At 41.6% G+C, this 25,178-nt stretch overlaps 1 protein-coding gene across 1 annotated transcript in view; it reads left to right on the top strand.

Annotated features, from left to right (window-relative positions):
- The window catches only part of SLC4A8 (solute carrier family 4 member 8), a 1,419,216-nt gene that overhangs the window by 491,077 nt on the left and 902,961 nt on the right, over positions 1-25,178 (top strand). Inside the window, exon 2 of the mRNA XM_044082169.1 lies at positions 2,656-2,737. Coding sequence (XP_043938104.1) covers positions 2,656-2,737 — 82 coding nt within the window. The remainder of the gene's footprint in view (positions 1-2,655; positions 2,738-25,178) is intronic.

Below are 25,178 nucleotides of genomic sequence, written 5' to 3'. Positions count from 1 at the left end.
TTCCCATTCCATCCAACTTCTCTGACTGAAGCACATTACTAAATCTTATTCACTAGTACCACGCAGTGGTACACTATTGCTTTACTAATGAAAAGCTTGATTCTGTTCTATAAAGAGGAGGGGAAAACACTGACGTCGGTATGCTCTCCATTGAACCATTTTATAATTGTGGAAATGTACATTTAAAGGTGTGTGGCTACAATAAATTATATTATGCTACACAGCTGCATCAGCTGAAAAAGATAGGCTGACTGTCTGGTCTGCTTTGTTTGCATGGTGAGTGTCTATCAGCTGCCCCTTGTCTGTTCTTCTCTTATTCCACTACCCATTCCAGGCTTTATTGAAAGCCTCTGTTGTCTTACAGTTCACTATCTTATTGTGTACCCTGTTCAATATATGGTTTACTCTTTTCTGTGGAAAATTACTTAATTAATTTAGTACACATGGTGATTCATCTGTCCTATATCTTTCTCCGTCTTCTGTATGCCATCACAGTGTCGCAGAAAAATCTTGTATAGCCACATGATGTTTTTCTTTTCTCATTTTGTCTCAAGTGAAATTATTTTCATCTCCTGTAACCTTTCTCTATATTCCCTGTCCTTTTTTCCCTTTATTACCCTGGCAGCCTTGGCTCATTATCCTTATCTTTGTATTGTTGTCCACCCCAAGGCCTGGCAAGATATATATAGAAATGAAATATAATTACCAATGTTCCCAGAGCTGATTTCAGTAAGGATGCTCTCAGATTCCTATTGCCCTTGGCTACAGCTGCTTCATGTTGTATCTGTGCTTTAAATCTTCTGTTGTTGCCACACTAATGTGTCTTTTCCCCTGGCTGATGTTATTTAGGCTATATTTTCACAGCTGGTATTTCAGTTTAGGATTACTAGACCCCAAGTCAAATACTTTACATTTCCCTGTTTTCAACCTTAGTTGTCAATTCTCAGCCCAGTATGCCAAACTCTGCAGGTTCCTTTAGGCTTATTTTGCACTAAATCTACTTAGTGATGTCTGATAGAAGATACCAGCATTTTCATTATCAAGTTATACAACATTGACTATATTTCCTTTTCAAGATCTAGTATAATTCAGTCATAAAACTGTAACATGTTGGACTGCCATGACCCATTTTCCACCAATCCATTTTGGTACTTTTGCTGCAAACTGTTGATTTCTTGGAAACCAATTAGGCTTTACCACAGCATCTTGCCTATATATTTCCCTACATCTAATGTCAAGCTTACAAGCTTCTAGTTTCTTGAGTGAATTCTAATTTTCTCCTTATTCAGTAGCACCACCAAGGCCTCCCTGTAGTTTCTGTCTGAGTGAAAGTTACACCAGGGGATCGGTAACAGCACTTGTCAAGTTCTTTTCTCCCTTGAGTTTCATTTCTACAGCTTTCCTTGATATCCATCAACTATTGTTGTTTCAACTCTCAGACTCGTACTTTTCTTTCTTTCTTTTTAGTGAAGATGGAGGTGAAGATGTCATTGAAAATGTTTTCCTTTTCTCCTGCTTAGGCAGTGTACCTGGCTAGCAGTAAGCTCTACCCCTTCATGAATGCACCATGTGTTTATCTCCTGACATGCTGCATGTTTTGCGTTCACTCCTGTTTATAAACTATTTGTTCTACTTCATCTATTTATTCTTATTGTTAGCATGTTGTAGGAGTGCTTTCTTTCATGTGGATGTGAGTGAAGAATTAGTGACATGCAAATATGACAGTATCTTGCTTGGTGGCAGCTTCTTGCTTCTGCGTTGTCTCCTTTCAATAGCTCTTAAGTCATCAATATGTATAGGTTCAGGAGTCTGCCCAGTCAAGTTTAAATTTAGTCTATTTGTTGAAAACTAAAGGTCAAGGGCGGCCATGGTGGTGCAGCGGTTACCGTTGCCGCCTCACAGCAAGAGGTTCTCCGGTTTGATTCTCGGCTGGGGTGCCTTCTGTGCAGAGTCTGCATGTCCTTCCTGTGGTTGCGTGGGTTTCCTCTGGGTGCTCCGGTTTCCTCCCACATCCCAAAGACATGCGGTAGGTGGATTGTACACTCTGAATTGGCCCTAGGTGTGTGTGCGTGCATGTGTGTGCCTTCTGTGGAAGGTTGAGCACTGGGCTGGCAACTCGACACCGTAAAACTCCACTGCCAATCATGAGCGGACAGATGATCCACTGTGGCGACCCCTAACTGGGAAAAGCCAAAAGAAGAAGAAGAAAGTTGAAAACTAAAGGTCAGTGCTGTCAAAAAATCTTATTATGCAGAGTAGGATACCAATTCACACATTGTTATAACTATGTCATGATATTTACTGCTGTGAAAGGTAAGGGAAATATATGCTGTTCTGTACACAAGTTACCAGTTGTGTTTAACCTTGGGCTAGACTCATTGTATTGATTTTTCATGCTAAGTAATAAAGAAAAACTTAATCAAAGGTACCAGTAATGGGGAGAAAAAGATTTATTACCAAACTGTAGGAAATTTTAAGTAAGAGCATAGCAAAGTTACAGGTGACTATGGTGGCATGGACAAAACAATTATTCAGTGTTCTTGTGCTAACTGGAAGTATATATGAGAAGTATTAGTAGATTTTTGATGTCATGATGTCATTTCTGTGTTAGAGAAAAATTAAGTGCAGGTTTCCATTTTTCTGTTTGTATTGTAGAGACATGATGAAGAGGCCGTCATTGACCAAGGTGGTACAAGCTCGGTTCTTAACATTCGTTATGAGGAGGAGGAACTAGAAGGTACATTAAATTTTCGCTGTTGTTTGTACATTTGGACACATCAGTTTTTTTGGTGGAATTGCTGGCATTGCATTTCAAAAGTTTTAAACTTATTTTGCCACTGGCAGATAATCTGGCCCATCATTAACTCCTGGTACTCTTCATGCAAACCTCTTCCTTTTATGTACTCAGTCATCCTTTAAAGCCAAACATTTTTAGATGTAGCACTTGTTTGGTAATAAATGCAAAGAGTTTGTGCCTGGATTCGTATGTGTGTGATGAAAATATAAAAGCCAGCTTGATGATGGGGATCTCAGCTTCAAAATGGACTGGAACTGTGAGAGGGTTTAGTGAGGTAAGGGGCAAACATCTATGCTTATCATAATGATTACTGCTGCAGTAGCCTTAGCTGTATGGGCTATATCCTGCCAAGGATATAACAGCTGGCCAGCTCATAAAGCTTCAAAGCACCTTCCATGCACTGAAATTGTCAGGCAGCTTGACCTGAGCTGACTAAAAGACAAGTTTGGGCAAGCAACCTTTCAGAGCTTTACTGACGCTGAAGAGTACGCTGCTCTGAGGCTTTTGAGGATTGACAGTTGGCTTGTGCTTTCCTTTGATGGGCAGATAATTTTCCTTTGAAAAAAGAACTTCAGATTTCTTAATTTTCTTGATGTTTAATTACTTTCCTCTATAGGAAAGTTATTGTAAAGCTATGCATGTTATCTTTCAATTGAGTGTCTTGAAACTGTAACATGTTTTTAAAAGGAATACTCTTTTTTTCTATCAGTTTAAAAGTGCTGTAAAGTAACTGAAAACATTTTTTCTGTGGAGAAATTGTGTTTATTCTACTTTTGTGGGGCTGGTATAGTGATTTAAAGTGTTTTCTGTCAAAAATGTAACTTTTGTGGAATTGTAGTGTTTACTGGCAATTGGTGCTTGTCTTCCAGGGAAAGAGGCACCATTTTGAGGCTGACCTTGGAACAGACTATCAGTCCAATGGTAATCGCTATTCACAGCCACAAAAAAAAAAGAAAACAATTAAGCAAACAGCCTTTGCCACCATAGCAGGCTAGCAATGTGCCTCAGCTGCAGATGAGTATCTCTGTTGTGGCCATTTACTGTACCTCAGACAACTCATCTTTTACCCTGGATCCCTCTGGTATCACACCTACAGCCATTATAAACAGGGGATTAGCCATATCCTCTGCAGCTGTAGGGGTCCCCTCAGTGGGCAATTAACAACCATTGCTGGTCTTGGGAGAAGGAATAGAGAAGGTTTCCCTTTTATGTCAGAAAGCTGTGCCTATCCCTGTGGAAGATACTGCTGCCACTAATAACATGTTTAGCCCAATTTTTTGTGACACAAAGAAACAAAAAAACAAGCATGTATCTATACTCCTGAATTTTCTTTAGATAGTGGTAGCTTATTGTGTATGGCCTGGGTTTTAATTCAGGCTATTGATCCTTCTTATAAAGTAGTTTCTGTTAAAAAAGAGGGCTCCCTCTTTTCCTGAAGAGATTCAAGATTCTGAATCTGAACAGGGAGATGGAAGGACAGATGCAGTTTTTCTTCCTCAGATTTCTGATTTAGACTAAGAAGAGAGCTCAGTTTCTAATTCTCCCTATGGGTGTTTCTCTTTCTCTGAAATGATTGCTAGAATGTGCCAGTGTTTTCAGTGGGAGAACACTGAGGTTTCTCAGTCCCTCAAGAAAATGCTATGAGTTGTTACCCAAAGATTTTCCGGAACCTACACCAATTCCTCCTCTTCTGTCTTCTTTAGAGGCTGCAATTTTCCTGATATAGCTGTCCCTAAACAAGCAGATAGGATGCATAAAGTTCCTCAGTCTTTTAAAAATGTATACACTACTCCAAAATCTGACCCATCAGCTATTGCTCTAGTTGATTCCACTGCTGCTAAGCACTTAATTAATTCAAATCATACTCTTTCTGATAAGTATGGAAAACTATTAATAGGTATGGGGGAAAATATATACTTCTGCAACCTTGATTTCCAGAATTTTGAATTATTAAAGTTTCTTATGACAAATTGTGAAAGTATGAGGAATGTTTTATAGGTTCATAGGTAAGCATTAGGGCAGCTGCCTTTGCAGGCCATTTTCAGCTTAGCCAGTTTCCATTTTTCTGCTCAAAATACCCTATTTCATTTGGTTGTAGACCGGACTTACCCATCCCATGGTCCATAATTATATATTACCCATAATAAGAATAACTGGGATCATATGCATAATTTGAGGGGACCCCATGTAAGGGATAAAGCATTTAGGAGCCGCATTAGTAGTACAGGGGGCAGTCCTGGGGTACATTTTCTGTTTCCCATCCATAAATCTAAGTTGTGCTTGAAAATGGCCAGAGATGAACTTTGTTTTATGTGGATGGGGAGTCTGCTCCATAGCAGCAGTATCCTCTGCAAAATATACCCATCCCTACAAAGCGTTCTGCTGATGTCACAGAAGAGGGTTAGATCCCTAGGCTGAGTATTTCTGATGTCATTTGACTTGATAATGTGCAGTAAATCCATCAGTAATGGGTTGGAGAATGCCTTGTATGCCAGATACTGGTCACCTCTTAGCAGTCTGTAGGAAATCAAGTATAGTGAGAGAGGTTTGAGTCGGTCCATGTAGAATATGTTGTTTAGGTCATGTATTCTTTTAGTAAGGTATCTCTGTGGGCATTCCATTTGCTAGCTGTGTCTGGACAGATACATGCAAAAGGGGGCATTATAGTCAATAACTGGCCTAATTAGGACTGAGTAAAGGGGGATAATTGCATCCCTAGATCAAGACACGATCCTTTTGTTTATAACCTGTACAATATAGAAAGACTTTCTTACAACAATAGATACATGTTGCTCAAAAGTTAGGTTACTGTTGACATAATTTTCCAAATTCTGAACAGCTGGCTAAACTCTTAGGAGTGTATTGTCAATCTGGTAGTTCTCTGCGGTGGATGATTTCTGAAAAGATAAAATAATGTATTTTTGGCATTGTTTCAGACCTTGATTTTGACACCTGTTATTAATTTGAGATAAATCTTCCTGCAGGATGGCTAAGTCATTTGGAGATTCATTGGCTAGCCCTAGTTTGCAATGGCCTCCAAACTTAGTCAACCAGAGCCCTTTGGTACCAGCTTTTACTTCAGAAAAATAGATACCAAACAGGAGAGGTCCTAGGACAGAATCCCGGTGAACTCCACTGGTGATTGGTCTCGCTGTGGAGATAACTTTCCCTGTTTTGATTACCTGTATTCTATCTTTGAGCCCGTTGGCAATCCACTGGGTAACATATGGGTTTATTCCCACTTTATTTAGCTTTTGTACTATGCCTGAGTGGGGAATTGTGTCAAAAGCTTTGGCCAGGTCAAGATATGTGGTGTGTACCATTTTGCCTTCTTCTAGGTTGAGTAAGCATAGCCTGAACTTGATGACTCCAAACTGAGACACTGTGTTCTGATTGGTTAATTCCATGATAGGTTTTTCCATGGCTTTGCATATCAGACTGGTCAGACTTATGAGTCTGTAATTATCTGCATTTTCTTCTTGTGTGGAAAAATCTGCTTTGAATAACTTAGTTTCTTCTGTTGCACCGGTCACTACTCATTCTTTCCAGCATGTGTACGACTCTGTTGATACTTGTTTCAGAGCTATGGTCACCGGTACTGTTTTGAGGAGATTTGCCAGACTGTAGTCTCAGAACCTCCCAGATGATGTTAAAAATGAGATTTTAAATTCTCCCTTGGATAGAGATTTAATGTGTATCCCCTCTGCTGCAGGGGTAGTCAAAAAGTTTGATAGAGAAGGGCAAGCTAATCTAGGGAATCTCTTAGATTTTTGGCCCTCCTTTTCTAAATTTTCCAAGGTATTTTCTATTTCCTCATCCAATTTTGGCAAAAAAAAAAAAAACAGAATAAGCAGTCTCAACAAAATACATGTAAATGGATGAAATGGCAAGGGGGTTCCAAAAAGAAGCCTCAAGCTTCCTCAAACAAAGGACAACAACTCTGAATGACTATTCAAGAGACCTTGTGAACCCCTCCCACCCTGTCCCTATTTTCTTCCAGAAAGTCTGAATCTCATTTTTTCTTTTTGGCAACATATAGTTTCAGACAAATGGATTCTGAAAATCATTCACCAAGGTTACAGATGGCAGTAGGAGAAAATTATTTCTTTCCCAGGGGGTCATTCCTCATCATCCAGATCAGACTTTTGTTTACACTGGTTCTTCATCAGTGCTGTCCCAAGGGGTGAAAGAATGAGTTTCTCCTTCCCAGGTAAAGAAGAGTTTTTATTCAAGGATGTTCCTAGTACCAAAGAAAGAAAATGCTTGGGAAGCATCCCTGGATCTTTCTTTTCTAAACCTGTTTGTGATAGTTTCCAAATTCAAAATGGTGTCACTTCACAGCCCATTACCCCTTGTTCCTCTTTCAAGTTTCCTGGGAACAGTAGACTTAAAAGATGCTTATTATTACATCCAGATTAATCCAGACTTCAGATGGTTCTAAGATTTTGAGTGCATGGATCACTTTATCAGTGCTCTGCCTTACCCTTAGGACTATCCACTGCATTAATAGTGATCACAAAGTGTCTAGCTCCAGTTATATGCCATTGCTGGCTACTAGGTATCCACATTTTTTCTATATTTAGATGACTTGCTTAACTTTGCAGAGTTTTTTTTCAAAGTTTCTGAAATCTCTTTCTCTCTCTTGTGTGAGAGATCTCTTTCACAAGCTGGGATTCCAAGAGAACATTCAAAAGTCTTTCTTGACTCCTTCACACAAGATTGTGCTCCTGAGATGTGAACTAGATACCTCAGTGCAAAGAACTTTTCTTCCACAGGAAAAAAATAGATCTTTATCTAGCTCTTTTTTTAAGGTTTTTCTCTCAGACTTCGATCATTGCAAACGATTACCTCAGGATTTTGGATCTCATGGCATCTATGATTCTCATGATACCCCTGGCAAGACTCCACATGAGAAAGATACAGTGGTATCCAAAATTTCTTTGCTTTTAGCATCGACAACCTTTATCTTTCTAAATCCCACTGCTGTGGTTGGTCAGAAAAGAAATCCTTTGGTGGAGAAAACAGATATCCTTAAGTCCAGGTCTCCCTTTCTCCCTCCCTGCTCTAAAGCAGTGAGTCACCACAGATGTCTGTGACTTTGCTTGGAGTGCAGTTTCAGGAGGGATAAAAGTATGGGGGGTGTGGGACACCAAGGAGATGTGCAGGCACATAAATATCATGGAGATGCTTCCCTGAATAAGGCACTCCACTCCCTGGACCATCTTTAGCCCCAGGACCTCTTTAAGTGATTACAGACAATACTAATACTACAGTCATGTGTTACATCAAAAAGCAAGGGGGAAGCATATTGTACCCCTTTTGCAGGCTAGCCATGTTATCTTAGGCTATAGCTTCACAGCACAATCTTACACTACAGGCATCATACATTCTGTCAGAGCAAAATTGTTTGGCAGACAAGGCGTGCAGGGCCAGGCCAGACCCACACAAATGTAAACTAAATCAGGGGTCTTCCATGATTTGATCCATCTGTGGGGAGTTCCTCAAGCAGAACTATTTGCCTCCTCTCCAAACTGGCCAGATTCTCTTTCAAGACTCCATGCAAGAAGGCTTGGAAGACAGATGCCTTTTCTTTTCCTTGGAGAGGAATGTTAATGCAAGCTTTTCCACCCTTTCCACTATTACCAAGAGTACTTTTGAAGATTCAGAAGTAATCTCCTCCCAAAATCATTGTGGTGGCTCCCTTCTTGCCCAGAAAATTATGTTTCTCCCTTCTTTTGGAAATTACCAGGCGCGATTACCACAAGCTTCCTCACAGACTGGAACTACTCACAGAAGAGCAGTGGTATTTAATTCACCCTGACATCAATCAACTTCAATTGACTGCCTGGATGATAGGGTCTTAATTCCTTTTAGGCACCCATTTACTGAGGATATGCAGTAGGTACTAATGGAAGCAAGAAAGCCTGTTACTAGCAAATCCTATATTAGTAAATGAAAAAGGTTTTCTAGTTGGTGCCAGCAACAGAACCGACACCTGTTCAGGGCTAGTTATTCTCTGGTACTACAATATTTGTGTGAGTTACTATCCTATAGCCTTTCTTATTCCTCTATCAGGGTTCATTTATCAGTCATTTCAGCATGTCTACCCATGGATCCTCCTCTTTCAATGCAATCTAATGTCAAAATATTTTTGAAAGGGGTTTTACATAAGAGGCCTCCAGGAAAACTGGTGATCCTTCCTTGGGATCTTAATTTTGTTTTAGTGAAGCTAACACTTGCTCCATTTGAACCCGATAATCTGGTTGACTTGAGGTTCATAGTATGAAAAACAGTTTACTGCTTGCTCTGGCCTCTGCAAGAAGAGTGTCTGAGTTGCAAACTGTTATGGTGAGGCAACCCTATCTCAATTTCAGTATGGGCTGGGTTTCTTTCAGAACTAGTCCTTCTTTTATGGCTAAAGTGGTAGCTGAATTTACTTTAATCCAAACTATCCATCTCCCCATTTTCTTTACTGAACCTAAAAATGAAGGAGAAAGGATACTCCATACCTTGGATGTCCACAGACAACTCAGGCACTACATACTGACAAAACTAAAATGTTCAGATCTTTGGATCAGTTGTTCATTTCTTGTGAAGGTATTAACAGTAATATAGTTAGGGTGGGGTGAGAGGGGGGCGTTATGTAGCTGGCCACCTGGCTAGAAAGAACTTCTGTTTTAAGAGCTGGAGGGTTGGTTGGGGGTGCGTGGATCTGTAATAAACTGATTACTAGAATACAGTGATTGTCTCAATATAATAAAGTGCTTTTTTTGTTTTTGTTTTTCTTTTCCCTTGAATAGCTGCTGAAGTGGTGGGCATTGGCTCACGGTACTGGCGCAGGGTGCTGGTTGAGGCAGCTATGCTTCCAGGTATGAAGAAGGGACAACTTGTGTTAAAACAGATTATTTCCAAATGGTTGTCTAAGGTTATTACCTTTTGTTATCCTCACCATAACAAAACTTCTTCAGGCCGGGAAAAGGCCCACTCTACCAGGACCTTAGCTTCATCTATGGCTTTTTAGTAAAGGTTGGATTCTAGTATTCTAGAAGCTGCTACTTCGTCCTCATACTTTTACAAATAAGCTTGATTCCTTCTTTAGGTCTAAATCAAGCTTTGCTAGGGCCATTCACCAGGGGCTCCTGGACTCTTCTCCTTCCACCTCCCAAATGTAGTTAGCTAAGGTAATCTACCCATAGAGCTAAGCCTGCTGCAGCATTGATCAATATGATGAGCATACTACAGCTGTGTAAGCAAAACTTACCAAAACAGTAGATGTTTGAATGATCATTGCTGCAGTAGTCGCTCCCTCCCTCCATCTTCCTTGTTTTTTCTTGTGTTTTCTACAGGTCTAATATCAGTTAGTTGAACTGACTAATCATCGAACACCTAGTCATTGACCACTTTTTGTCAAAGTTAGACATCAGCAAATGGACTTTTCATCGAAACTTTTCCCAGGGATAACCAATGGTAGGCCAACCTAGCGACCATCAAAAAAATCATAAAATGTAAAACCTACCCAGGTGGGGGGGCTGTGCCCCCACCCCCCCCCTAACTAAATATATCAACTCTGAGATCATACTACGGGGGCAAAAGGGCAAATTCCAGATGGTGGTCTACTCTTGGTTATCCCTGGGAAAAGTTTTGATGAAAAGTCCTTTCGCTGAAGTGTAACTTTGACAAAAAGGGGTCAATGAATTAAGTATTCAATGATTAGGGAGTTCAGCTAACTGAAGTAGACCTGTTTTACACCAGGGTGTGGAAATCTCTGAAGGACTTTGTGCCCATACTTGTCTTTTACTCAGAACAGCTCGAGCTGCCTGATAATTTGGGGGTGTGGAAGGTGCCCTGAAGCTTTGGAAGCTGGCTGGCTGTTTCATCTTTGGCAGGATATAACCCACGTAGCTAACTGCAGCAGTTCACTCAAACATCTACTGTTATCGTAAGTTTTACTTAAACAACTGTGCTTTCCTCTAACATCTTTCCCACAGAAAAGCAAACATGAAATTGTTAACTTTGCTTTGGAATGAGTAGACTTGACAGAGGGAAATGGTCTGCTCTGTGTGTGTGTGTGTGTGTGTGTGTGTGTGTGTGTGTGTGTGTGTGTGTGTGTGTGTGTGTGTGTGCGCGTGTGTTTCTGTGTATGTATGTGTGTGTACATGCACTCTCTTGTGTGTGTGGGTGTGTGCTTGTGAGTGCATCTGTGTATTTGCTTTTTTGTGTAACTACTTGAAAACAATGATTATGTTTCAATTTCCAATCTCAACTCAAACCATAAATGCACTGCAGTAAAAGTTAAAACTGTTTGAATAAAATCAGCATAAAAAGACTATTATCTTTACAATAAGCATACATGATACAAGACGCAGCACCTCTATGTGTGCGGTGAGATGACAGTACTGTAAACAATCATAAAACAAAGTATAGTAATGTATCTGAACTCAAATTAAATAATATGGAAGGATTTCTAGTTAGAGGCAGCTTACCGTAAAGAGTGCGTGAGAGTAAGCTAAAGTGATATTTATTTGGAAAGCACGACACAGTAGGGAAGTTCTAGCTTAAAAGCATGAAGTGCCTTTTGTGAAGGCAAATTGAACTTGTGAGAAGTAGAGAGCAAAGAGAAAATCAATAAAAGTTGAAGACTGCTTGGAAGCATGCTTATTTTGTGACCTATGCAGTGAGCTGAAGTCTGAATGCTATAATTTAGTTCAATTGCAGAGGGAGGGGGCCACTCTATAAGGTAGTGGTGACAAAAGATAAAGCATTATTGTCTCTTTTGAGTTTTTTTGTGCTGATAAGTGATGGCAGCAGGATCAGAGGAAGATGGCTCATGTTAGTATGGGTTCAGGCTGGGTGACTCGGTGAGCAGCAAGTGCTTCAGTCCCTGCAGTGGACAGGCCTAGCATATTACTCTGCTTGTTAAGGTCAGCACACAAGTTGCAATGGCATTCTAGATATCATGTCTCATGGCAAAATTGGATTTATGTCTGCTTACTATTGCAAAGACTTTTATCAGAAAGATGCAAAGTGATTAAAACAATCTAATTCAATTTTACTCAAAATGCACCTCAACCAGGAATTTTTTTAAGTTTCACAGGTCATATACTGTAAAGGTGTTTCATTTCATATGTGGCACATACAGTTCTAATAACAACATATGACCTTGTTCTGCTATGATAAGGATTGCATTTACCTATGCCTTTGTAGTCTGGACTGTGTCTGGGAAGGGTACAAAACAGATTAGCATACTTAACTGTTTAATGAATAAATTAAAATTAGATTACATAAAGAGTTAACCCTTATCCTTTTTCCTTCCTGGTATCTCTTGTATATATATTCTGGAGCCTGGAATGCCAATATTCTAGGTATTATATTTTCTATTCTCGGTGTCTAGTGTCTCAGTAAGTTTGGCAATGTCCACATAATCCTTATGCATTGCATAGTTAGATTAGGGAGCTGCTTGCTTAGACTGTGTACAGTGACTGCTCTCACTGTTATAACAATTGTATGAGTTTTACATTGATTTGATTAATATCTAAAGCATTTTACTTCCTACTGTCAGATAATACAGAATGCACTCTCACACAGTTGACTGTCGGTGCAAGTTCAGTAGAATCTCTGAGACTAACGGTTACGGTAGGTCACTTGTTGACTGTCATATCACCAGTAGACAATAAATGAACAGAAAACAGAATATAAATGTCATATCTGATGGAAAGTGTAAATTAATGTAACTTTCATGTGAAGTCTCCTGAGCAGTGAAGGTCAAAGCAAAAATTAAAAAAATTCTTGCTGTCAATATGTCTTGAGAGGAAGGCACTGCTTCAAATGTGACATTTAACAGACTACCAAAATGACTTAATTGTTCAAGAATGATCTCTTGTTATGCTTAAATGCCTTTTAAGTGAATTTATTTTATATTGTGTGTATTTTATTTTGATTATCTTAATACTTTTATAGTATTACTTGAATTAACATCATATTAGTCTTTTCTCTCCCAACCTTTGTTTAATATGTGCTTTTATGAATTTAATCTTTTTACAATATTTGTGAAAAGCACCATTATAAAAACTGAGTTGAGGTTTTCAGCTTAAAAAAACTGAATGACTTTTGCCTGTTCCATTTCTTAAGATGACAGATGTTCTACTGCTGGAAATGTAAAAACATAAGCAAGAATGATAGTGAGGGCTGGAGACAGACAGAGTGAAAGAGAACAAGAAAGACACAGACATACATAGGATAAGAAATGTTTTAGTTACACAAACAAAATGACTGACCTTAACAAACTGATTGTAAAATTAAGTTAGGAAAATTTAAATGCCAACAGTATTGATTGAAATAAAAATGCCTCCATAGGTGCAAAACAATAGGAAACTGAAATACTAGTTATTGAAAACGAAAATAGATGTATTTATTGATATTTGATTACCGGGAAAGTCTGATTTGGTTGGAGGCATTTTACACTGGAGCCCCAAACAGAAAAGCTCCAAAGTATTACAAAACATTTTAAGAATAATAATTTTACAGTCTTTAAAAATAATCCAAAAAATACAGTTTAAATAATTATGGCAAATTAGAAATAATATGAAAACATTGTTTAAGAAATTATACAAATTATATGACAATAATTTAATAGAGGAATTTTAGCCATTTAATAGAGAAATTACAAGTAAGTTAGTATAATACAAATAGGAATTGCAATGTGAGGTGAGAGAAAAGTAGGCTTATGGTATGTTTAGAGAGAAAGACAGCGGAGAGAAATTGATAGAAGTAAGGCAGTAAGTAAAGAAGGAAGAATAAGGAGATGTAAGGTATGATAAGGTATTTGTCCACATTTAGGGATATAGTTTATTCTGGTGTAGAGCAAGAACAGAGCCAGCTTTTGGTTAAGTAGCCTTTCAGAACAGTTTTGAAGGATGGGAGGGAGAGTACTGACTTGATGGGTATAGATTAGGTGTTCCAGGTCTTAGCAACATGGTATGAATACAGGTAATGCCCAGCAGATTTGCTAGGTTTCTAAGCAGGCAGGAGAATTTTGATCACTGGATCATTATGACCGACTAGGAACATAGTTGTATATAATGTTATTTAGTGCTGGACAAGCAGATGGATTCTGGCTAATTTTATAGGTGGTAGAAGCTGTGTATATGTCAGTTGATGAAGCAGTTCTAACCAATTTAAGGTTTTTAGTGCTGTACAGTGGTGGGATCTGAAACTGGTATTTGCTGCAAATTTAGCAAGTTTGTTATAGCATTGCTCAAGTTTTGATTTTTGTGATGTCTGAAGGTTAGTAAAGATGGAAGCACCATAAAGAAGTGTGGGGAGGAGATAAGTAGTGGCAAGTCTTGCTTTAGTTGCATCTGTGAGAATGTTTTTGGCTCTAAAAAGCACCCCTAGTTTTGATGAGTTTTTCTTATGCAATTTTGTGTATGCAGGTTGAATTTAAGATTATCATCCACTACCATCCCTAATAATTTGCTATGAGAAGTGACTTCAGTGGTGGCAATATCAAAAGAGAGGACATTAAATTTTGTTTTTTCATGAGAGTGGGATTTCAGGAAAAATTTGTTTTTTTTTTAGGGTTGAACATGAGTTGTGAATTACAAAGCCATGTTTCAGTTGCTGTTAAAGCTTCCGGAGTAATTTTTTGGAGGTGTGCCACATTGTCAGATGTGCAAATGGGTTTGGAGTCATCTGCATACTGTATTAGGAAGGCCTGTAGTATGGATGTGTGGAGGAAGTTGGTGAGAATGTTAAAGATATGGAGACCAAGTATAGAGCCTTGTGGTACACTAGTAGTGACTGGGAGGTATGGAGAAAGGGTGTAGTTCCATTTTACTGACTGATACTTATTGGCTAGGCAGCTTTTGAACCATAGAAAGAATGGCTGAGAGAGACCTAATGAGAACATTTGAAGTAGACATTTGCTGTGACAAACTGTTAAAGACTTTAGACATTTAAGAAATAAGGAGGAGGCTAGTTTCGAATTATCTGTAGCTTTATTGACAGTATCTATATAGGTTAGAAGTGCAGTGTTCGTATTATGGGAAGGACAAAAGCTATGTTGTGTAGGGGATAGCAGTTCATCCTGCAGGACGTAGTTTAGCAATTGTTTTTGAATACATTTTTTCAGTTATTTTGATGAGGGGGGATAAGGTTGCTATAGGTCTAAATTTAGTAATGTCTGTTGAATTTCCTCCTTCGTGCAGAGGGATAATGTGTGACTTTTTCCATGGAGAGGGAACATGGGATTCTTGGATTGACCTTTTTATAAGGATTGAGACAGGGCAGGCAATACTGTCAGCTGCTATTTTAAGCTATTCACTTGGAAGGCCATCAGGTGGAGTAGAGCATGGTCTGATTTTGTTTGAGTAGTTTTATATAGGATGTGCACACTGGTTTGAAGGTGAAAGTGGATGTAGTGATACGGGGCTGCTGGGTAGGGTTAGGATTAGATGTTGAAGAATACTTGGTTAGAGATGCTATACTATCTATGACAGAGTGAAAGCGAGCAAGGAAGACACAAATATGCATAGGATAAGAAATAATCTGATATTGTTAATCCTCGTTCATTCCTTATGCATGGGTATCAGTTCCAAGCTCATGTCAGCTTCAAACTCTTGAGCTAAACTCTTATCCCCAATCCTCCTTTCCCTGTTACCCCAGATTTCGTTTGCCACATTGCCATTTGGTCGTGTCAAGCTACTTCTCTTGAGCTAAGTATAGTCAATTGTTGTTTAATAGTTTTACAGATTACTTTTCTGTCAGAAAAGTTCATATTTTATTGTCTCTTACCCTATCGCATCTAGCGTACATAATTTCTTCAGGTTTTTCTGTTTTTCTCTTTTACCACTTTTACTGTGAGGTATTCTCTCTTTACCATCATTGGTAATTCCTTTCCTTTTTCTCTCATACCTTTGGGTACTCTCTTGTACCATTGCTGGTACCTTTTCTATTAATTAATTTGCTGTCATGCCAGATAAGAAAGATAGTCCGGGGTTTAAGCGGTGTTCTGTTTGTGGACACAAACTGTCTACTTCTGATGCACACTCTTTATGTGTTTATTGTTTGGGAGCTTCTCATTTGTCTGTTGACCCACCCTGTACTATTTGTGAGAACTTTTCTAATAGAACCTTGTTGGAAAGGAAAAACAAGCTGTTACTGAAGGGACTTCTAAAATCTCCCTTTTCAGAGGCGATTTCTGGGTTGGAGGCCTCAACCCCTCCTAGTGCCCATAAGAAAACCTTGGATGTTCCTGCTAAGGCTAAATCTTTGCCTTCGTCCCTGGCTGGGGACTCCCACTAACCAAAACCTAAAAAGGCTAAAGTTTCGGCTCCGGAGCTCACTCAGTCAGCTCCAGTGCTTTCGGTGCCTAGACCTTTGGCACCGAGGCCTTCGGCTCCATTAGTGATTTCGGCTCCGTCTTCTCCGGCAGCCTTCTATATATTGGCTCCGAGGGGTTCCTCAGTTCAGACCATTACTACTGTATTGGCACCGACCATTTATTCGGCACAGACCTTGACCGCATCGGCTCCGAGATCTTCCTCGGAACCAATGCCTTTATTGTTGACTCCAGTCTTGTCAGTTCCAGCTTCGGCACTGACAACCTCTTCGGCACCGATCCCTGTGTCGGTGCAGACCATGACCTCGGCACCGATGACTCCTTCGGTGCAGACAACAGTAATCCAGTCTCACTCGGCACCATTGTCCTCGGTGCAGTCAGATGAGATAGGCACCGAGTCTGCCTCTTCTGTGGACAGGCCTGTTTCTCCCTCAGTCTCCATGAGGTCCAATAGAAGCCTCTCTGAACATGATGTGTTGCGTCTTGTGGACCAGGTACTCTTGGCCAGAGGTATCCCACCCCTCAGGAACTATCCTTTCTTGGGAGGTGATCACCCATCTCCAAAGGGGTCTACTTCTAATGCCCGAACTGCCGATTCACCGACAGGGAAATGACCGACGCCAGAAACCCGACAACGCAGTTGACCGACACGCTCGAATCCCGACAGACGGAAGACCGACAAGGAATGTAAGCGACCTGGTAAGTATCGATAGTGAGGATGTAGGAGTAGGGAGCGGACAGGTAAGTGTTGAATACTCAGGGATGTAGGGTTAGGGTGTGTGATAGGTGAGTGTCTAGTGTCGGAGCTTGGGGTTTGGGGTGTGTAAGTGAGTTAGGGTTAGGGTGCAGGTAGGGAGTGTGCGGTAGTGTCGAGCTTGGGGTTTGGGGTGTGTAAGTGAGTTAGGGTTAGGTGCAGGTAGGGAGTGTGTAGTGTCGGAGCTTGGGGTTTGGGGTGTGTAAGTGAGTTAGGGTTAGGGTGCAGGTAGGGGCGGTAGTGTCGGAGCTTGGGGTTTGGGGTGTGTAAGTGAGTTAGGGTTAGGGTGCAGGTAGGGAGTGTGTGCGGTAGTGTCGGAGCTTGGGGTTTGGGGTGTGTAAGTGAGTTAGGGTTAGGGTGCAGGTAGGGAGTGTGTGCGGTAGTGTCGGACCTTAGGGTTAGGGTTTGGGTTAGGGCTAGTGGATATGTGTTGTAGTGTACTGTGTTGTTGACGTGTAGTGTGTCGGTGTTATGGTGTTCGGTGTTTCGCGTTGTCGGGTTTGTGTGTTGTCGGGTTTCTGGCATCGGTCATTTCCCTGTCGGTGAATCGGCGGTTCGGGCATTAGAAGTAGACCCCTCCAAAGACCCCTTCTTATTCTCCTCCTTCATTGCCTTTGAAGTCCATGGATATAGCACAGTCTTCCCCTCCTGCGGTTCCCTTTATGGATCTCACTAAGAAACCGCAGTTGCCTTCGTGGCAGGAAAGTTTTGCTACGACCCAGGATATCAGTTGTGACGCGCATAGTTTGCTGCTCCACAGCCATCCAGGGACTCTGGGTCGGCAGGCTGAGCCGCTTAGGGGAGGGGTGACCCCTGTCCTAAACATGTACTCCTCTTCGGGTGGACCAGCCTTCCAACTTATGGAGAAGGCCTTCACTGCTGCTGGTGATACCGGACTGTCTATACCTTCACCCTCCTCTGGTACACGGGTTTCACAAGTCGCACCTAGCGGACACCGGGTGCAAGGGCCACAGGACATATTCCCTCAGGAATCCCCTTTTTCACTTTCTTCTCCAGCTTCTCCTGCTGAGGAGGTCCACCGGAAAAGTACCTGTAAGAGGAAGCACATGGCCTCCACAGAGGAGTCCCTCACTGAAGACATAGATTTCGATGAGGGGGAAGGATCCCCTCGGTCACCCTCTGAGGTATCCTTTGGTGATATCCTCGAAATCCTGAAACAGAGAGGTGACTGGCAGTCCTCTAAGCCAACCGCTGAGGAATATTTGTTCCTGCAGGCCTTTCACGCCCAGCCCCCTACCTCCTGGGTTACTCCACCTGCCGATGAACTTGTCCGGCTCATCATGCAGCTTGCTTGGAAGGCTCCTGATACCGTCAAAGCTATTCCCTGGAGGCCAGATAAGATCTTGTCCCCTCCTGCTTCGGATCCCCATTGTTCCAAAGGTCTTCCTGTGGATGCTTTGGTGGTGGCGGCCATAACAAAAAGGATCTGGCAGAAGAAGAAAGCCAGACTGTCCATCTGCCTAACAAAGAGTCCCAGGCCCTGGACAGGATAGGGAAGTGCACCTTTGCTTCAGCGACCTTTGCTATCAGGTCCCTGAATTATATGGCACATTTTACCAGGCTTCAAATGGATCTGGTTTCTGAGCTCTCTGAAACCTTGGCTGGTGCTGTGTCTGATGAGGTCCGTTACAAAGTGGCCTCTCAGCTGGCCACCATTGAATCTATATCTAACTCCTCTATGTGACTGATATCTTGCACATCAGAAGGAGCAGCTAGAGTAGCAGGTACAGCTGCGGTCTTGAGAAGACACGCCTGGATGCGCTTGTGCAACTTCGCGGTACCCTTTAAGTCTTCCTTTCTTAATGCCCCCATTGAGGCCTCATCGTTGTTTGGGCCCAAAGTTAAAAGCACACTGGCCAGATGTGAACAGGATGGTAAGACCCTTTCTGCTGTAGGTGTCCGTTATTCTTCCCCTCAGTGCTTTCTCCTGAAACCAAAAGAGTGGGAAGATATGGTTCAAGAAATCTCAGGGTCCTTTCCGTGACATACAGGCCGAGTTCTCCCCCAGAAGCAGAGGGGGAAACTCACAGGGAAGACGCTCTTTTCAGGGCAGAGGGGGTCCACGTAACCAGGGTACCAGGGATTCTTTCCCTGGTCAATCCTATCAGCGCTCCTGAAGAGAGGCCCAACTCCTTTCCTCTGGAGGTGGTTGGGGGACGTTTCTCCTTGTACCCTTCCGCCTGGCTAACCATCACCACCGATTCTTGGGTACAAAGGATTATAACCAGAGGTTATCATATCCCCTTCGATCTTTGTCCCGTCCCTTCAAAAAATCTTTCCGACGTTCCACCCAGTCAAAGGGAAGAAGCGACATTAGAGATAGAAAAGCTGCTAAGAAAGAAAGTCATCCAAATAGTCCCTCCAGACCAGATAGGATCCGGATTCTACTCGAGACTATTTTTGGTGCCAAAGGAAACCGGGGACTGGAGACCAATTTTGGATCTCAGTGTATTGAACAAGTTTGTGAGAGTACAAAAATTCCAGATGGTCACAATACAGTCTATCCTCCCACTTTTGGAAAAAGACGATTGGATGCGCTTTATAGATCTTCAAGATGCATACTACCACATAAAAGTGGACAGGCCATCAAGAAGATTTCTGCACTTCCATGTGGGAGCCAGTCACTACCAGTTCAGAGTACTGCCCTTCAGACTCTCTACAACCCCCAGAGTGTTCACAAAGTGCATGGCAGTTGTCACAGCTCACTTGCGACTTTAAGGATTCCAGGTGTTTCCATACCTAGACGACTGGCTCATTTCCACCCCCACCAGACATCCACTGTAAAAAGCCCTGGCATACTCTCTCCTCGCTGCTCAAAGGCTAGGTATAACCATAAACTGGCAAAAATCCAATCTCACACCATCTCAGTCGACAGAATTCATAGGGGTTATCTTGGACACAAAAAACTGCAGAGCTGCTATTCCAGAGCACAGAATTCTAAGGATAAAGCAACAACTAATTCCAATCCTTTCAAAGTAAAAATCCATGGCTCACTCGGTTCTACAGCTGTTGGGTTCCATGGCAGCCTCCATCACCATTGTTCCCCTGGCCAGGTTTCACATGAAGCTTCTACAATGGCTACTGCTCACCCAATGGTATCCTTTTCAGCAACCTCTTTCAGCCATGATTTGAGTAACCCACCGGTGCAAACAGGATTTAAATTGGTGGATGACACACAATCTGTCACAGTGGTCTCATCCCTTCTCCCCCCAGCAACCCAAGGCCACTGTGACCACGGACGCCTCCCTGATGGGGTGGGGGGCTATGTCAGGGACAGACAGTCCAAGGCACTTGGTCTGAACTGGAGGCCCATCTGCATATAAATGTTCTAGAGCTGAGGGCGGTGCTTCTGCCATTGCAAGCATTCCATCCCTTGCTGCCATCTGGGACAATTGCGATTCAATCAGACAACATGGCGGTGGTCTGGTACATCAACAAGCAAGGTGGAACCAAATCTTGCTCCCTTTGTCGAGAGGCCATGAGGATATGGCAATGGGTGATGGCTACCAACCATTTTCTTCTAGCAATGCCCATTCCCGGGAGTTCCAATGTGATAGCAGACAGACTCAGCAGGTGCATTCTTCAACCTCACGAGTAGTCCCTGAATCCCTTGATAGCGGTGGAGATCTTTCACCATTGGGGTTGTCCTTGCTGCGACCTCTTCACATCACCAACCAACTACAAATGCAACAACTACTTAGCCCTGATTCCCCCTCCGGGACAGTCACCCAGGGACTCTCTAGTCCACTATTGGCCCTCGGGTCTTCTTTACGCATTTCCACCCTTCCCCTCATTCCCCAGTTTCTGAAGAAAGTCCGTCGGTTGAAGAGCATGGTGATCCTCATAGCACCATATTGGCCTCGACAGATTTGGTTCCCCTTCCTTTGGCCTCACCTACTTGATCGACTATGGATTTTCCAACCAATCCCAGAGTTTGATCTCACATCCACAGAACCTGATTCATCCCAACTTGAACAGCCTGAAGCTCACGGCTTGACTACTCCAATTCCCTTGATTACCAGGCAGAATGATCTTTCTTTACCAGTACGTGATATTCTCATTGCTTCTTATAAGTCTTCCACTAGAATTACTTATCTGAGCAAGTGGAAAAGATTTATCCATTGGCTGAAAGATAAACAAGTAGACCCCTTTTCAGCACCAGTGTCGATAATACTAGACTATCTGGCCGACCTGTTTCAGTCGGGTCTGTCAGCCTCTACCATTAGAGTTCATTTGGCTGCAATTTCTAATTTTCATGAGGGTGTCCAAGATTCCTCTCTTATGTCCCGTAAATTGTGCAAGACCTTCATAAAAGGTGTAAATCATCTGAAGCCACCTTTTAGAGAACCTATTCAACCATGGGATTTATCATTAGTTCTACAAGCTCTGACAGTGGCACCTTTCAAACCAGCCTCTTCTTGCGACCTCAAGTATTTGTCATGGAAAACCTTGTTTTTGGTTGCCATTACTTCTGCCAGACATATTACTGAGCTTCAAGCTTTATGTATCAAGAGTCCATACTTGATTTTTCATAAAGATAGAGTGTCTCTGAGAACTAATCCATCATTTCTGCCTAAAGTGATCTCTGAAATGTCCATTAATCAAGCCATTGAATTGCCAGTTTTCTTTCCCAATCATTCAAACAAAGGAGAGTATTGCCTGCATACCTAGATATCCACAGGCAAATCCATTTTTACTTAAACAGGACTAAACCCTTTTGTAAATCTGACCAGTTATTTTTGGCCTTTTCTGGACCTAGATTAGGATCTGCTGTTGCTAAGGTCACATTAGCTAGATGGTTGAAGGACTGTGTGACCTTCATTTATACACAACGTAATATCTCGTTGCCTACTACCATGAAAGCTCATTCAACAAGGTCGGTGGCAACTTTTGCTGCCTTCCATGCCAGAGCTTCTTTACATGATATCTGTGCAGCTGCAACTTGGGCTACGCCTCATACCTTCATCAATTATTACAAACTGGATTTGGCCTCCAGAGGAAGAGCATCTTTCGGTTCTATGGTGCTCAGGAATGTCCTTCCATGACAGCCTCCCAGGAATAGAGGTAGCTGGGGACTCTGTCCGACGCATAAGGAATGAACGAGGATTAACAATATTGGATAAAGAAGTTATGTCTTACCATAACATTCCATCTGTATTGTTGATCCTCGTTCAGTCATTACGACCCTCCCCCCTCCTGTGGTTTCTAGTGGATCTCACCATCTGCTTCTCTTAGGTCATTTGACCAGAGGTAGCCTCTACCTTCTTTGACTTGCAAACTCAATCTGAGGTAACAGGGAGAGGGGGATTGTGGGTAAGAGTTTAGCTCGAGAGTTTGAAGCTGACGCGAGCTTGGAAAATGGCTGGATTGGTTCCGAGGTCGGAACCGATACCCATGCGTAATGACTGAACGAGGATCAACAATACAGATGGAATGTTATGGTAAGACATAACTTCTTTTTCTAGTTGAAATAAAAATGTCTCTCTAGGTGCAAAACAATAGCAAATTGAATTCAGGCCATGGATTGTCTTTTTTTGGTAAACGGGTTAATAAAATGAAATCATGTACAGATTTTCACAGTCTTACACCATATTTTTGAACCAAAATGTTCTCATAATGAAGGAATGAATATCCTGAAAAGCTTAAGTACGAGTTCATTTTTTCAGCATCATTCTCGTTGGCATTTAAAATTATTCATAATATAGTTTATTCAGCACTTCTTTGAAAGGCTTCCTATTGCCACAGTGATATTTAAAACCACAAAAATTAGTAGTTATTAAAATAAAGGTATCATCACTAGATTTTGGTGATCAGAGCATATACAGCTGGGCTATTTTGCAGTCTCATTGTGCATCCTTTTCAGCAGTGTCATTGCTGCATAGGTAGACCTACTCACAGAGTAATATCATGCTGGGTAGGGGTCTATATTAAATCAGCAAATGCTTAAACAAGTGAATTCTGATTTATCGACCCCATGTAAGTGAAAGCTTACAATCCTGAACACTTAGAACAGTGATTTTTTTCCGAGGGGAAAAAAAAATCGCTGTTCCACAAAAGAAAAAAAAAAACTTTAAAACATTACATAAAGTGTGGGGGGGGGCTTCACCCCCACACCCCCTGATGTGGGGGGCCGTGCCCCCCACACACCCCATACTTAAATATACCAACTCAGAGATTGCACTACAGTGACGAAAACAGCAAAGTAATGGAGGCAGCCAAGTGGTTTCTTTCCCAGGGAAAGAAATCACTTATATGCCATTTCGATATTTTGCTGTTTTGTCCTTTCAGTTTTAATCAATCACATAATAGTTTGATCACATAATAGGAACCCGCTGGGTAGACCTACTCACAGAGTAATACCATGTTGGGTAGGCCTACTTGTATAGTAATACCATGCTGGGTAGACCTACTCACAGAGTAATACCATGTTGGGTAGGCCTACTTGTAGAGTAATACCATGCTGGGTAGACCTACTCACAGAGTAATACCATGCTGGGTAGACCTACTCACAGAGTAATACCATGCTGGGTAGGCCTACTCGCAGAGTAACACCATGTTGGGTAGGCCTACTCGCAGAGTAATACCATGCTGGGTAGACCTACTCGCAGAGTAATACCATGCTGGGTAGACCTACTCGCAGAGTAATACCATGCTGGGTAGGTCTACTTGTAGAGTAATACCATGCTGGGTAGACCTACTCACAGAGTAATACCATGCTGGGTAGGCCTACTTGTAGAGTAATACCATGCTGGGTAGACCTACACGCAGAGTAATACCATGCTGGGTAGGCCTACTCACAGAGCAATACCATGCTGGGTAGGCCTATTCACAGAGCAATACCATGCTGGGTAGGCCTACTCGCAGAGTAATACCATGCTGGGTAGACCTACTTACAGAGTAATACCATGTTGGGTAGGCCTACTTGTAGAGTAATACCATGTTGGGTAGACCTACTCACAGAGTAATACCATGCTGGGTAGACCTGCTCACAGAGTAATACCATGTTGGGTAGGCCTACTTGTAGAGTAATACCATGCTGGGTAGACCTACTCACAGAGTAATACCATGCTCGTAGTCCTTTAACATGTATCTAAGGCCTAATGCAGAAGTAATGTAAAGCAAGACATGCATTATGCTCCACAGACATGCACACTAAGCTGATTATACATGGCAGTATAACATATGGCACATGCATTGTTGTGTACTATTTCTTTTTTAAAAAAAAAGAGAAATTACAATTTCTGACAGTCTTCAATTTTACATAGCAATCTCCTGCTGAGGAGGAAATTCAGTGCTTCTAGTGCTGTTGCTTTTATGTTATAGCAGGTTACTTTTAGCTGGGTCACCATCACAGAGCTCTCACTCATTAGTTGTCAGCTTGGTTTGTCCTTCCTGATGAAGTATAAGTTAAGTAAATGAATGAACTGTGAGTGCACCAACAAATGGTCCTACCCTCTGTGGTGCCACCACTGTAGTCACATTTCCTCTTTTGATTATCTGACAGCAGAGGAGTTAGCTGCCCCCCGCACCCTGCCTTAAAGGGGTCACAGGCTGTTTTTCTTCAAGTCAGCCATCAAAAGGTCTGACTTACCTACAACCTCGATGACTAGTACTATATACAGGGGCAGTCGGCTAGCATGCTTAATCTTTGTCATTGCTAAAGTATTCAACTCAAGTTAAGATGCTCTGCAAAGAGAGTTCATTTCAGGTTGCTGCAAACATTTGTAGTGATTTAGTTTGACAGTTTCTAGGAACAGCAAGCATAAAATTCTCTGTCCAGAGCTGCAGCAGGACCATATTGATTCTTCACACTGAAATTGGCAGCGTCTGAGAAATGTCATTATTCAAAATGTCTGACATTTTCTTGGTGACTCATTATTTAGGCCTTAAATTATTTCATTGCAAATGAAGTTACAGAAATGGAATAGATCAGCATGGCTGTAAGCGCTGAACATGCAGAACATTTTGTCACTTTTACAAGACACTGTATTCTTTCTTCTGATTAACCATTAAGATTTATTTTTACATGGCTGGGGTATGTTACTCTTTCAATGTCCATTGCTGCTGTTTTAAGTACATTATATAGTAAAGTGTAAGAGACATTCACTGAGTGGTTTATATCTGAGAAACAGAACTAGACATGTTGGTAAAACTAGTTATACATATCATACTGTTACGCCCTAAACCACAGATAGTGACATCATCCCATCATCAAAACTATATGATGGCTAAATGGCACCATGTGATAATGCCACCACAATATGCTA

The sequence above is a fragment of the Protopterus annectens genome, chromosome 9.part0 (genome assembly GCF_019279795.1).
Source record: "Protopterus annectens isolate FY-2018-M chromosome 9.part0, PAN1.0, whole genome shotgun sequence".
NCBI lineage: Eukaryota > Metazoa > Chordata > Ceratodontiformes > Protopteridae > Protopterus > Protopterus annectens.
The sequence above is the reverse complement of the archived record's forward strand: the minus strand, read 5'-3'. Positions and strand labels throughout refer to the sequence as shown.